The following is a 14,266-nucleotide window of genomic DNA, read 5'->3' on the forward strand; positions in this document are numbered from 1 at the left end:
TCTATGCCATTAAACTGGATTTGTTACTATTCATGTACTGTAAATATATTTAATTTAACTTACTTGCTTTGCAATATTCTCTTCAAACTGTTTCTCCGCCATTACAGTAGTTGGCTTGAAAGAGAAAGCTCACAGTAAAAGCAGGGAGTTTATACTAATCTCCACTATAGCGCCCCTTGCAGCAACATTGAGACTGCAATGCGTACTTGTGTTGTGTTATGAATTGCGGTCTGACACATTTTGGAAAGCAACAGCACGTTATCGAGCCTGCATAGCTAGAAGTGTCTGCGTTCTTCCGTAGAAGTATTTTCGGCCTTAATACTTGGGGTCATGGGTTTGTTCTAATCCCTAACCTTAAGTATGAGCAACAGTAACAGTGATGCTTTTCTACTTAATAGTCCTGGTTTTAACAGGAACTCACACTTTTTTACTGTCAAATCATTGGCCATTATCTGCATCTATATTTTTTCACCCCTGCTGCGAGCGAAGCAGCATTCGTTTCTGCACCCATAAATCGGCTGACATGAATGAAATTGCTCAATAACCATCATTGAATGTGGTAAACGCTGCCCTCCAGTGTGCATACCTTACAGCTAAATAATCACAGCTGAATTCACACCCCCTCCACCACAAGTGTCCGAATCCCTACAGCCAGCGTCGACCCATGATTCTCACACCTGTAATTCCTGAAGCCACAGATGCCAGAGCTGTGAGGAGCGGAGCAGTGACACGTCCCGTGTTTCCTTCACCATCAGCACCCTCATTAGCCGAAGATATGAGCAGTTGGGCGTAATTCGGAGTTCTCTGCTGGCGAATGTCTCTCCGACTTGTGCATTTGGAAGCCTCATTGCCCAGGCTCCCGGCAGTCTTTGATGGCTCTACAGAAAATCCCTTCTGAAAGAAATACAAGTCAAGGGCTTCTGCTAAAGTAGCATGACTCACCTTTCGTTTGCCGGATGAAAAGATGGATGTTGAGATTGTGTTCTTGCTCTTTTCTTTTATCTGCCCTCTTTCTAAGACGCTCATTTTAGTGCTTGCATTTCTAATTCATTCCCCTCTTAATGTCTTTTATAATGACTACATCAGCTAATAGCGCTTTTTGAGTGTAGTTGAATAGCAAGAAAACGGTTCCTGTTCTTTGATTCATTTTCATCAATGGTTTAAATTATGTTCTGATACATTCAATCTAAAAATTCATCAGATGTATTGCCATTTCTGTTTTAATGTTAGCAGCCCCACTAATCTAATTTAATGGCCATTATGACTTAAAATCATGATCGACCATGTCTAATTATTTAATGCCTTTATGACTCAAGAAAACAGGCGGTGAGCAGTCCAAACTAGAGTATCTCCAGAGGATTGTTGGCAGAAACACATAGGCATTAGTGATCATAAAATTTGCACATTTATAAAATGCACTGAAGATTTTAAGACCTCATGAAATGGCTTGACAAGTGCAGTTTCTTTCCTGTGTTGACATATTTCATATTGAAACAGGAATATTGGTTGGAACATATACTGAATATATTTATTTATCAGTATTTTTGTCCTGTTTTCCAGTTAAATATCTATACAATCCTAAAACAAAATACATTTGCTTGAGAAACAAAATTGAGTAAGATAATAAGACTTTTTTTTTTTCTACTTTTGTTTTTAGCATAAACCTCTGTAAATGCATTTTTTTGATGTCTGCATACAACAATAAAAAAACATTTGCCAATGGTGTAAGAAAAATCTACTTAATTTGAGATATATTTTTTCTGACAAGTCTTATTAACTTACACAATTTAGTTTCTTACTGTAGGTAATTTTTTCTTGTTTTAGTTATTTTAGATAATATTTTTGGTCTGTTTTCTCTGAAGAGAAAGACTATACATTTTTGTGTATAACTACTAAAGGGTAAATTTGTCAACTTTTATGTCCACATCAAAAGTGTACATAAAAAAGTACCAGTAATTGACATGGGCTAAATGCCCCCAAACTCCAATTATGATTTCATAGGGTCTTTTAGAAGGCTGTAAAAAAAGAAAAAAGTGTGGGGTGAGAGGAGACAGCAGGAGGAAATAGCGTGGGAGAGAGAGTGACAGGGGATGAGTGAGGACTACATCTTTCCAGGGCTCCAGGGTGGAACAGATATGTCCTTGTCCCTCCTCCAGGCCAGTCCGGCCCAGCCGAGCACGGCCACTGACAGAGCAAACAGGCTGGAAAAATGAGGAAAAGTGGAAAGCTAAATATTGGCATTATGTCCTCAGTAATAGAGAGGCCATGAAATTGATTTGATTCTGCCAAGCTGTTCCTGGGGGATAACACTGCCCCCCCCACACAACCTCATCCCTCCTCCCAATGCCCCCTCTAGCTCCTACCGACCCCCTTCAAAAACAGAGAGCCAGCAAGATCTACAAAGTAATTCTCTATTTTTTCTATTCAGAACTTTTTACATCTAGCACAAAGGTATCCGTGTATGATACCAAAAAAGAACAAATGGTTTTGGGGTTGAGAGGTACTCCTTCAGAGTTCAGCAGAGCCACGATTAGAGCCGGTATTGACAAGACCCAGCAGGGTGCGTGTTTACCATTGTCTGAGAGATGTTTACTCTTGTCAAGAGTTGGTTTTGTTCTGAAGAGGCTGATAAGTGGGACTAAAACTAATATTTGCAAAGAGTGAAATGCAGCCTCACAGAGCAGACAGAAAAAAAGCTGTGGATGTAGAGTGTCAGTGCTGTCTGTTTAATTCTTGTTTTACGTTTGTTTAGGCATTGTTAGGAAATGTGAATTTTAAAAGAAACGCATTACATTACTGAATCACTCTTACAAAGTAACTAATTACATTATATGATCAGTTTTTATGGAGTGTAAGGGGCCATTCACACAGGTCACAACCTTGTGTTCTTTTTAATTGTTTGTCTGTGTAAACATACTGCACAGGTACACTTTTAAAAATGCATATCATAACTGCATTTTGGAACAAGAACGCATCCTATATGAATGTCCTCTAATGCGCTGGTTAGCTGTTTCTCTTCTCAATCGTTAGTGCTGTGTTGACTTGCTATTTTATTTTTAAGCATTATTTTTATGCTGTGGACCAATGTTTGTCCCTCCAACATAGTTTGCATGTATGACTGAATCTTTGTATACAGTGCATCCGGAAAGTATTCACAGTGCTTCACTTTTTCCACATTTTGTTATGTTACAGCCTTATTCCAAAATGGATTCAATTCATTATTTTCCTCAAAATTCTACAAACATTACCCCATAATGACAATGTGAAAGAAGTTTGTTTAAAATCTTTGCAAATTTATTAAAAATAAAAAACGAATACATAAGTATTCACAGCCTTTGCCATGACACTCAAAATTGAGCTCAGGTGCATCCTGTTTCCACTGATCATCCTTGAGATGTTTCTACAACTTGATTGGAGTCCACCTGTGGTAAATTCAGTTGATTGGACATGATTTGGAAAGGCACACACCTGTCTATATAAGGTCCCACAGTTAACAGTGCATGTCAGAGCACAAACCAAGCCATGAAGTCCAAGGAATTGTCTGTAGACCTCCGAGACAGGATTGTATCGAGGCACAGATCTGGGGAAGGGTACAGAAAAATTTCTGCAGCATTGAAGGTCCCAATGAGCACAGTGGCCTCCATCATCCGTAAATGGAAGAAGTTTGGAACCACCAGGACTCTTCCTAGAGCTGGCCGCCTGGCCAAACTGAGCGATCGGGGGAGAAGGGTCTTAGTCAGGGAGGTGACCAAGAACCTGATGGTCACTCTGACAGAGCTCCAGCATTCCTCTGTGGAGAGAAGAGAACCTTCCAGAAGAACAACCATCTCTGCAGCACTCCATCAATCAGGCCTGTACGGTAGAGTGGCCAGACGGAAGCCACTCCTCAGTAAAAGGCACATGACAGCCTGCCTGGAGTTTGCCAAAAGGCACCTGAAGGACTCTCAAACCATGAGAAACAAAGATTGAACTCTTTGGCCTGAATGGCAAGTGTCATGTCTGGAGGAAACCAGGCACCGCTCATCACCTGGCCAATACCATCCCTACAGTGAAGCATGGTGGTGGCAGCATCATGCTGTGGGGATGTTTTGCAGCAGCAGGAACTGGGAGACTAGTCAGGATCAAGGGAAAGATGAATGCAGCAATGTACAGAGACATCCTTGATGAAAACCTGCTCCAGAGCGCTCTGGACCTCAGACTGGTGTGAAGGTTCATCTTCCAACAGGACAACGACCCTAAGCACACAGCCAAGATAACAAAGGAGTGGCTCCGGGACAACTCTGTGAATGTCCTTGAGAGGCCCAGCCAGAGCCCAGACTTGAACCTGATTGAACATCTCTGGAGAGATCTGAAAATGGCTGTGCACCGACCCTCCCCATCCAACTTGATGGAGCTTGAGAGGTCCTGCAAAGAAGAATGGGAGAAACTGCCCAAAAATAGGTGTGCCAAGCTTGTAGCATCATACTCAAAAAGACTTGAGGCTGTAATTGGTGCCAAAGGTGCTTCAACAAAGTATTGAGCAAAGGCTGTGAATACTTATGTACATGTGATTTTTTTTTCGTTTTTATTTTTAATAAATTTGCAAAGATTTCAAACGAACTTCTTTCACGTTGTCATTATGGGGTATTGTTTGTAGAATTTTGAGGAAAATAATGAATTTAATCCATTTTGGAATAAGGTTGTAACATAACAAAATGTGGAAAAAGTGAAGCGCTGTGAATACTTTCTGGATGCACTGTAGATGTTGCGACACTTGCAGTGAAGGCTGCTTAGTCTATGATAAATCGAGAAACCTAATTTTGTCACATCAGTTTTCTCACTTGCAATATAGGTGCAATGTCACATGCACTGTGTAGGGCTCTGTTACTTTTTAATAGGAAAAGTAGAGGTTTTCAATTGTATTTGTCAATAAATAAATAGAAAGGCAACATGCATCACTTATTTGTAATAGAAACTTTTATTATGGTGTAAACTCAAAAAGTAACGTTGCTTCCAAAAAGTAATTTGATAACACAACACTTGTTAATTGTAACACATTACCCCCAACACTCTTTATAAGCTCATACTCTTCTCCACAAATTTTCGCACATGCATTACTGTCGTTGCATTTTGCATCATGATTTTTCAGGTTGTCTGTTACATGCAACATATCCAGTATTTCGGCATATTGCTAATAAAGCTGCGAAAACAGACACTGTTAAAGGCGACAGCGGCACACTTCGACTGGGAGCTGTCGACACCTGTGCAGTACTGATGTGTTAGCTGAAATATATCTCGATGTTAAGCACTCGGTCCCATTGTACAATTCTACAGCTAATCTTGTCCTAAAGACTCCTTTTTGATTAGGCATTAGCAGCACATGAAAGGTTATTAAGGCCACTAATATGAGGGTTTGGAGGGCGTCTGTGCTGAAGAATAGGACGGAACCCATATGAGACGGGGCTAATTACCATCCATCCTTCTGTGTGAACCTAACCATCTGCCAGTGTCACCCACTTATTGTCTATTGGCTTTCAATCATGAACGGACCACTGCAGCCAAAGATGTGTGTTTTAATTAGAGAGCTGCTCTATAATTATATTTATATTATAATAATGACTTTGACGAAGCGTTTGAGTGGATGTCCTTCATTGTTCACTAAAATGATCATATTTAATTATGATGTTTGAACACTGCAGATTTGAGCAAGCTGAGTGGTTCTCTGTCTCTTTGGCACACACATGTGGGTACACCAACACAGACACACTTGCGTTCTTGCTCTCTTTTTCAAACACACACAAATACCAAAGACATGTTCTCGCCATGCACTGTAGTGCCAGTGATAGCCACATACTCATTTTATTTGTTCCAAAACCTATGAGCTGCATACAGAGGCATAATTTTAAGGTATCATACTGTAGTTTCACTCCCAAAAAATGCTGTCAAAAGCGGTGGCGAATTCTCAGGGCTAACAAAGCCTTCTATGATGGCCTAACATGCCAAATAAATAAATATTTTTCATCCTTTCATTCTCAATCACCTTTTTGCCTATGTATTTTTAATTGCTTTCCACTCTTAATTAATCTACAAACAAATAGAGAAAAACGAAAAGTTTTTCCAGTCAGAATTTATTCCTTGATGCTTACAAGCAAAGTGTGACAACTGTTTCATAAATCACATGCCCAAAGCAGCGCGTGAATTTGAGCTCTACCCCGTTAGGCCTTCAGAATTTCTACAGAATCCCTCAACAGTGCAAATTAATGAGAAACTAAAGTCAGATTGTCAGATTCATCAGCCATATTTGTTCTTGGTGGGTGTGATCTTTAGGATATGTCCCAGTCGAGGTCTTCTAGCTGGCCTTGAGTGATGCAATCACACTTTAAGTGATCCAATTTGAAAGCAAAGAGCACGAGATCTTGCTGACGAGTCGGCTGTCATCACTGCTGTTATCGCCATTGAGAAGGAGATCCTTATGGATTTAAAAACACAAGATGTTCTGCATGACCGTGTGATTGCTTAATTTATTAATCAGGAAAGGAGGACTGATTTTCACTTCAAGTAAATTGGTAAGCGCTATTTGCATTGTTATAGCAACATCAGGAGTTTTCTAAGTGTAAATTAGGCTACTTGAGCATTCAGTGTCAGTTTTGAAAAGTAGTGCTGCGTTCCATTCAACTCGGAAAGTCAGATTTTACAAATTCCTACTAGGAAAAGTGCAATGGAATGCATCTTGAAGTCAGAATTACTACTTGTAGGCTCGTGCAGAAATTCTCAACTGCGATTTCGCCGAGATGCAAGGGCATGATGTCACACAAACATGTCGACACTCAGGGAGATATACAAAGTAAGTGATAAACATTCACTTTATTAAGTAATATCGGTAAATGAGTTCGTTTACACATTACATGATATTAAAGCTTGTTTAACAAACGCCTGCAGAAACAGGTATATATAACATTATAATCTCTTTGGATAATCATACAACTGTAGCACAAATGCTAGTGCTGCAGCACTGTTTATCAGTTGGGTTGCTAGGAGACATCTCTAATTAGAGTCAAACCCCTGCAAGGCTAATGGGAGCATTGCAGATTTGTTTCCTTAAACGTCATCTTCCAAATATCGGGGAATGGAATGTATTTATGGTCGGAGATATCAAGTAGGAATATGCCACATCCAACTTGAATGGAACGCAGCATAACCGTGTACCCTGAGGAAACGAAATTTATTGCAAGCAACATTTAAATTACAAATATTATTAGATAGATTTTTCCAGGTATTACAGACCTCCTTGGTAGATTCATATGAAAAATTATGATTTTTGAATGTCTGTTCGGGAGAAAATTAGGCTTGCTTGAGCATTAAGTGTTGTTTCAAGTTCTGGCTTTCATGCGTGGACATATTTTTAAAATTTCAATTGGTATTATTAGTTAGTTGCTACATAATGTATGATACTCAAAGGCATAGGGTGTCTTATTCATTGTGAAACTGTGTTTTCTTAATGGCATGAATCACACTGAAGGCCTAGACTTTTAATGCACGGCCCGCCACTGGTCAAAAGGTATGCTTAATTATGGCGAAAACATGCTGCAACAAATAGAACAGAATGCAAGTGTCTAAAGGCAAGCTGTTAAAAGTTGACATCCTTTTTTTTTTTTTTCTGAAACAGCATCTAAAAAAACGTGGCACTCCTGTGCGAGATGCCGAAAGAAAAGCTGGACTCGTTGCAATGGTCCAAGACATCCATCTAGCACATTTATCTGGAAAACAGTAGTAAAAAGGAGCATGGCAAAACACGTTTCCTCTCTCTTGGTCCAGCTCTTGAAAGAATACTACACATTTTCAATGGTCTGCGTGCATACTTTCTTTCCCAAGAAAAATGCCCAGTTTCTAAGAGACATTTTAGCAATCCTTGCACTAAACTTTGGATTGGCTTCGCACTCAAGCAACAGACACTTTTAACCGTGTACTGGAGATAGTACAGAAAGACCACATATCAGCCACAGAAGTAGCTTTGCACATTCAGTCTTGCAGGCCAGGCTGGAGGAATCATTCATACCCTCTGACATTAAAAAGCAGTTGGATGCCCTGGTTGAAGCTGGTGACATGCGAGCAGATGATTTTTTTTTTTTTTGTGCAATGAGAAACTTTTATTCAGCATCGGTGGATTACCTCCAAAATTGGAGCCACTCATTGGAGAACACAGAAAAACTTGAGTGGGCCCTACTGAGAGACAACCCAGAGTGGACAGACATTCAGAGCAGCCTTAAACACTTCTACTCTAGAATCCCCGCTCTCAGTTTTATTGACGAAACCACACTCTTTGATGAGTGGGCTTGCGCGAAAAACATTGTCACTCGTCGCATCACTGAGTGGAACATGAACAAGACGACCATGTCTGATAGATGGACAGATGTTTTTAGTGAGCTGGAGAGTAAGACCATCAACTTCAGAGTCTTAGCCAAGGTCGTGGTGTTGTAATGTCTATAACATCTCAAAAACGTGAATTACCAGCATTCCTGGAAACATTATTAACAATTTGATAAAAAAAATCTGACTTTCTCTAGCTTGATATTATTTAAAATTTCACAACTTAGTACTGCTGTCCACATATGTGGACATACATTTTTAGGTAAACTATTTGCTCTAGATTTTTATTTTATTTTATTAGGTGCTACTACTTACAAATCAAAAAAGGAAATGGAAAATGCACATAGCAGTAACGCTCGGGTCTCATTATTTAAGGGAGCATCACATATACATACAAGATGCCGGACGAAGTATGCAAACGTCAAACTCATTTGAAATCAGTTGGTTAGATAGCTGCCCATCCATGCTGTTTTTGTATTGTTTTGTTTGTTTGTTTTTTTATGTAAACATGCGCTACACGGACATCTCTGACCCTTGCAATGACGTCTCGCTGTTTTTTTTTTCAACATCTGAAGCAGGAATGTCGTTTTTTTTTACTCTGTATCAAGTTAACAAGAACTTTACTTTTGTAAAAAAAAAAAAAAAAAATGTGACTCCAGACACCTGTGTTCTGTAATTTTTTTGTGCTGTGTCTTGCGTTGTTAGCGCAAGAATGCATTAACATTTAAATGGCCACTTAGAAGGCAGCTCCCTTTGTAGGCAGCAGACAGCAAGGCAGCTCACTAGTCTTTAGAACAGAGCCATTGTGTTACCAGAAGGCAGCCATGCATAAATCCATTAAGACAGTTTTTTGTGAACATGAATCTTGGCTTAACAGTCTATAGTATATACAGTATACCTGAAATCTGTTTACTTTCTTTTGCACGCATATATTGCATCCTCTCCCCCGCTGCTGCACCATACCTGTTTCCTTCCCCCATGTAACGAACACTTAAAGTGAATTAAAGGGCACTTGGAAGCGAGCAATTAATCCCTGATGCCTAATCTCGTAATAACAGCATAAAGAGCCACTAAACCAGAGAGGCGATGGAGACACTTTCATCCAGCCCTGCTCACAAATCACGGCCCCTGTGCAACACCCGGGGCCTGACGTGGCTGGAGCATTGCTTCACACTGCCTGGAGACCAAATTATCCTGCTGATTGAGTTGCGCGGCATAAACCGCCACGGTTGGCGACGGAGAACGATTCACCAGCTCGGCTTTACGACTCTCCGTCTCTGTCTCGCTCCCTCATTCTCCCGCCCAAACATGAGCGGCAGCACAGAGATAAGTGACTTAAGTGGACTACAAAGTGTTGGGAGCATGGAGCCATTTCCATATCGCTTTTATGCTGCCGATGCCGGTCATGGTTGGATTTAACCCTATAGTGTTGCAGTGGATCATCTTTCTGGCTCGTGGTGGATTTCTCTGCCTTTTTGGAAGTCAAGTTGCAGTTTCCAACTTGCCTCTGGTCTCGTGTTTCTTTTCAGCTCATGTTGTAGAGTGAATTTGTGAGGTGTTATGGAAAGTGGGGCTGCTCGAATATAATTCTCATTGGTTTGATGAATGAATGTCAGAGGATCTTGTCTTTTGATGCTAAAGACAAATAAAACTAAAAATATGGATACAAATACAGACAGGCAAATGGACAATGTACACTGGATTGCAACATTATTGAATGTTACACACCATGTAAAGCATGGACATCCAAACACAGTCAATGTAGAAAAACAATTTACTACAGTCACATTGACATTACAAAAATATTTGCATTGCATACAGTTGCTCCCAAAACTACTTTAATTTGTGTCTCTTCATCAGAGAATTTACTCAAATTGTCACTTTTCAAATTAAATTCTTTTTTGGGAATGACGAAATGCCAAAGTTTTTTTTTTTTTTTTTACAATTAACGTGAAGCAAGTATATACAGTATTTGACCAGGGTATTTACTGTAGAGAAGCTTATAAAAGACACTGTAATGCATTATATCTTTTCATAATTAATTGTAGCCACAGTCAAAATAAATTATAACACTTACCTATTCTTGGTTGGACCCTTTGAGAGTATAATGTATTATATAACACGATAGCACGTGAAACTGGGTGTTGATCATGAGCATTGTGGTCTAAAATATACAGTAGGTAAGTAATATAATGTATTAAAACATATTCACGTACCACACACTGATTATAAGGTGTATTTAAAGACATTATGAATGCCTTAGAATATACTGTTTTTTCAGTGCATTACATAAACAGGTCTTAAATAAGGTTTCACCGACTATACTTTTCATATGAAACTAATGTCAAAGCTTATCCAAAATCATTGGTATAGTCTGATATACTGTATTAAGCTTACAGTTCCTCTTTGAATTCATCAGTGATTATGGTTATTCAAGGTCAGGATTCTCCTTTTGCAAAGTGCTGTTTTGTTTCAGGCTAATGTAAGACTGTTGAATAACTGTGAAGTTCTCTCTATACTGCAGTGCTTTATTTCAAACATAAATACCTTATAGAAGAGCATTCTAGTTCTTGTACATTTCACATGACAACAAATCTAATTAGTTTATCATAGTAACTTGACCGTATAAGCTCAGTATCACATCCGGAAGGCTGATCCTCGCTCGTGGCCATCCTGATGTGTGCTCTGAACAGATAAGCTGAGGAGCAGCGTGGTCACCCATGCAGAAATACCCCGAGTGTATTAGGGCCACTGCAGCCATTACAATTGCAGAAACCTGCAAGAACACTGCAGCAAGTCTGTTTATGAGTCTGGAAATGATGAGAGGTAGCTTGTTCCTGCTTTTTTTTTTCTCTAATTTATCCTCTCCTCTCATTTTTTCCCTCTCCTTTTTACCCTCTCTAATCCTCTTCTCCCTTCACTACTCTCCTTTTCTGCTCTTTTATTCTCTCCTCTCCTTCACTGTTCCTCTTTCCAATTTTTTTCTCTCCTGTACTCTACACTTTTTCTCTCCTGTACTCTCCTCTCTTCCCTGCATTACTCCCCTTTTCTACCCTTTCCACTCTTTTTTTTCCTCTTGTAATTTCTCCTTCCCTCTTCTAATTTCTCTTCTAATTTCCTCTCCTCTCGTCACTACTCCCATTTTCCACTTTTCTCCTCTCCTGTCCTGTTTCTCCATTCTCTTCTCCTTTATCACTCCCCCTTTTCACCCTTTCATACACCTTTTTTCTCTCCTCTCTTTCCTCACCACTCCCTTTTTAAACCATTTTCTACTTTTTTAAACTTTGCTTTACTCTCATTCCATCACTACTCCCCCTTCCACTCTTTTTGCGCTCCTGTTCTCTTTCTTCTTTCATCTGTTTCTACTTATTTTTACACTCCTTTCCTCTCATTCTGTCACCACTCCTCTTTTTCACCCTTTCATACTGTTTTATTTCTCTCCTCTTCTCTCTTTCCCTCACTACCCTTTTAACCATTTTCTACTTGTTTACTCTCCTGTAATTCTGTCACTACCTCCTTTTCCTCTCTTTTGTCTCCCCTATTCTCTCTTTCCCTCACTGCTCCCCTTTCCTACCTTTTTCTACTCCTTTTTTACTCTCTTTTCCTCTCATTCCTCTACCACTCCCCATTTTCTGTCCTGTATCTTCCTTTTACTCTCTTCCTTTCACTATTCTCTTTTACACTCTTTTATTCTCCTTTTCCCTCCTTTTCTGTGATTTTTCTTCTCCTCTCTTCTCATTCCTACACTACCCCCATTTCCTCTTTTCTTTCTTTCTTCCTCTTTCCTCTCCTCTCCTCTTCTATTTTACCTCACCCCTCCCTTCCCCCGTTCCCGCACAGGCTTCCCAGCAACAGCGTATGGTCCAGTAGCAGCAGCAGCAGCAGTGGCGGCAGCACGTGGCTCAGGTAGGGGGGACCGTGGAAGAGGCGGCTATGCAGCATACCCTCAGAGCACAGGGCCAGGTAAACGCTCTGGCTGTAGATCTGTGTGACTGCTGCTCTCTCCATGCTGCTCTTAACTCTAGCCGCCTCTGTCCTCTCTCTTACACACACACATTCACAAATACACACTTAGTCTGTAGTTAGAGGAAAAGGACAGGGCTCAAGGCTCTTGCCTGCTTCCCCTCCTTTTATAGATGTGATTTATGGTGCTAGCAGAAGTTGCCCCCAAGCTGGTGGTCTGAGACCAGTTTTTCTTTTTTTCTTAATTTAGTTAAAGTCAGGATTATGGTTGTGGGAACTGGTAACAGATCAGAGCACAGGGGCAAGCTTCTACTTGCACAACAATTTCCATGTTAGAAAAAAAACTAATAAAACCAGCCTAGGCTGGTTTGATGGTCTTAGCTGGTTTAAGCTGGTCTTCCAGCTTGACCAGCTGAAAAGTCCCCAAAATCCCTTTAAAATGAACAGACCAGACCAACAAACCCACTTAGGCTGGGTTTTTTTCAGCTGGGTTGTTCTTTACCCTAGATGCAGTATTTGATTTGCTAAACCCTCTGCCCTCCAACACCATTACACACAGACTACACCACTGAGCCTGTTAATTTCTCATGATTTTTCGAGTTCTCACATTTAATCAGCAGTGCTCTTGGACATCAGTTCCTTCACTCTGTCATTCGGACAAATGTTGTTCACTGCTGACTAGAAAACACAGAGTCTGAACATTAAACAGTTCCCAGTCGCTCCCTCATTCCGCCATGGCTATTGATCTGGATGCTGGATAGCTTAATCTATCAATCGGACTTTAGCCCTATTCAGACGGCAATTATTTTACATGGGGACATGAGGTAATTCCAGCATTTACAGGGGGTAGTCAGTGATTTTATTGCCGTCCGAATCCAAAATGTCTGTGTTTTTCTCCCACCTCCAGCAAGAACATTCCCGGCCAAATTACCTACTGTTTTTTTTTTTTACAAACACCACGGTCGTGTGGTAATTTAATTAACGTCCGAATCCACATCTCTGAGTATATAATCCAAAAGCCGTTTTGGAAATCCTTTTTGAATACTGGTAAATGCCGTGCGTTTGCGCTGCTCGTGGTAACAGCTCTGGTGGTAATGGACAGTTGTGGAAGTTGGAAGATTGTGGAAAATACATTTTTGAAATAATTCACAATAATAAAATAAAGTCACCGCTCCAACACAGGAAGTGGGAACGAGAGCCAAATCACGTAAACTTTTGAAATGGTACATTATTATGGCAGCAATATAATAAAATTGTAATATCACATTTTAATGTTGAAACGTTTACTAAATACATTTATACATAGGGCTTGTATGACTACTCGTTTATACGGGTCGAGTAGTCCCAGAAAAGTTGCCGGATTAATGTTTAATTTTTTAAAAGTTTTAATTTCCACCTCCACTTTTTAAACACTGACAGATAATTCCAAATGATGTCCATCATTTTGATAGATACAACATAAGAACCATTTTTACCATAGCTCCTCAAATTTCATTTGAACCATCTTTACTGTCCTTGATATGTGTGGCTTCTATATCTCCTCGCGTGTGCTTAGGAGAGAGCGCGCAAGCGGCGCAACTGAGGTGATGTGGGTGACGAAACATGCGTACCCCCATTGACAGATTTATTTGGCTGCGTTGATTAACAGTCTTGTCCCTGCAGTTTCTTGATTAATTTAATTGCTCTTCGCAAGAATTTTGGCTTGCTCCATATGTGAAAATTTACACTGTAAATTTCCACTGCGTGGTTCTCTCATGCTTTAAAAATTTTATTTTCACTTAAGCGTAATTCCAAACATATTTAAACACAAATACAGAGGACACAGTTTGTGAATTGATACATTTTCCATATAACAAGCGTAACTGCAATCATGTGATCGACAAAAAGTCTCACTCGTTCCCCATGATTTATCACAGAGGAGCCATGAAAATGTACTTTTACAGACGTCACCCTGAGA

General features: G+C 40.0%; 1 protein-coding gene across 14 annotated transcripts in view; it reads left to right on the plus strand.

Moving 5' to 3' along the window:
• Positions 1-14,266, plus strand: part of LOC127430227 (RNA-binding protein Musashi homolog 2-like) — a 405,789-nt gene that overhangs the window by 354,322 nt on the left and 37,201 nt on the right. For 6 of the 14 annotated variants that reach the window (XM_051679847.1, XM_051679846.1, XM_051679845.1 and 3 more), the window contains exon 11: positions 12,187-12,309. The exons of 3 other annotated variants lie outside the window; for them this stretch is intronic. In XM_051679847.1, the coding sequence (XP_051535807.1) occupies positions 12,187-12,309 (123 nt within the window). The remainder of the gene's footprint in view (positions 1-12,186; positions 12,310-14,266) is intronic. 5 more of the 14 variants (XM_051679851.1, XM_051679850.1, XM_051679856.1 and 2 more) reach the window with 1 other exon arrangement.

The sequence above is a fragment of the Myxocyprinus asiaticus genome, chromosome 39, assembly GCF_019703515.2.
Source record: "Myxocyprinus asiaticus isolate MX2 ecotype Aquarium Trade chromosome 39, UBuf_Myxa_2, whole genome shotgun sequence".
Lineage (NCBI taxonomy): Eukaryota > Metazoa > Chordata > Actinopteri > Cypriniformes > Catostomidae > Myxocyprinus > Myxocyprinus asiaticus.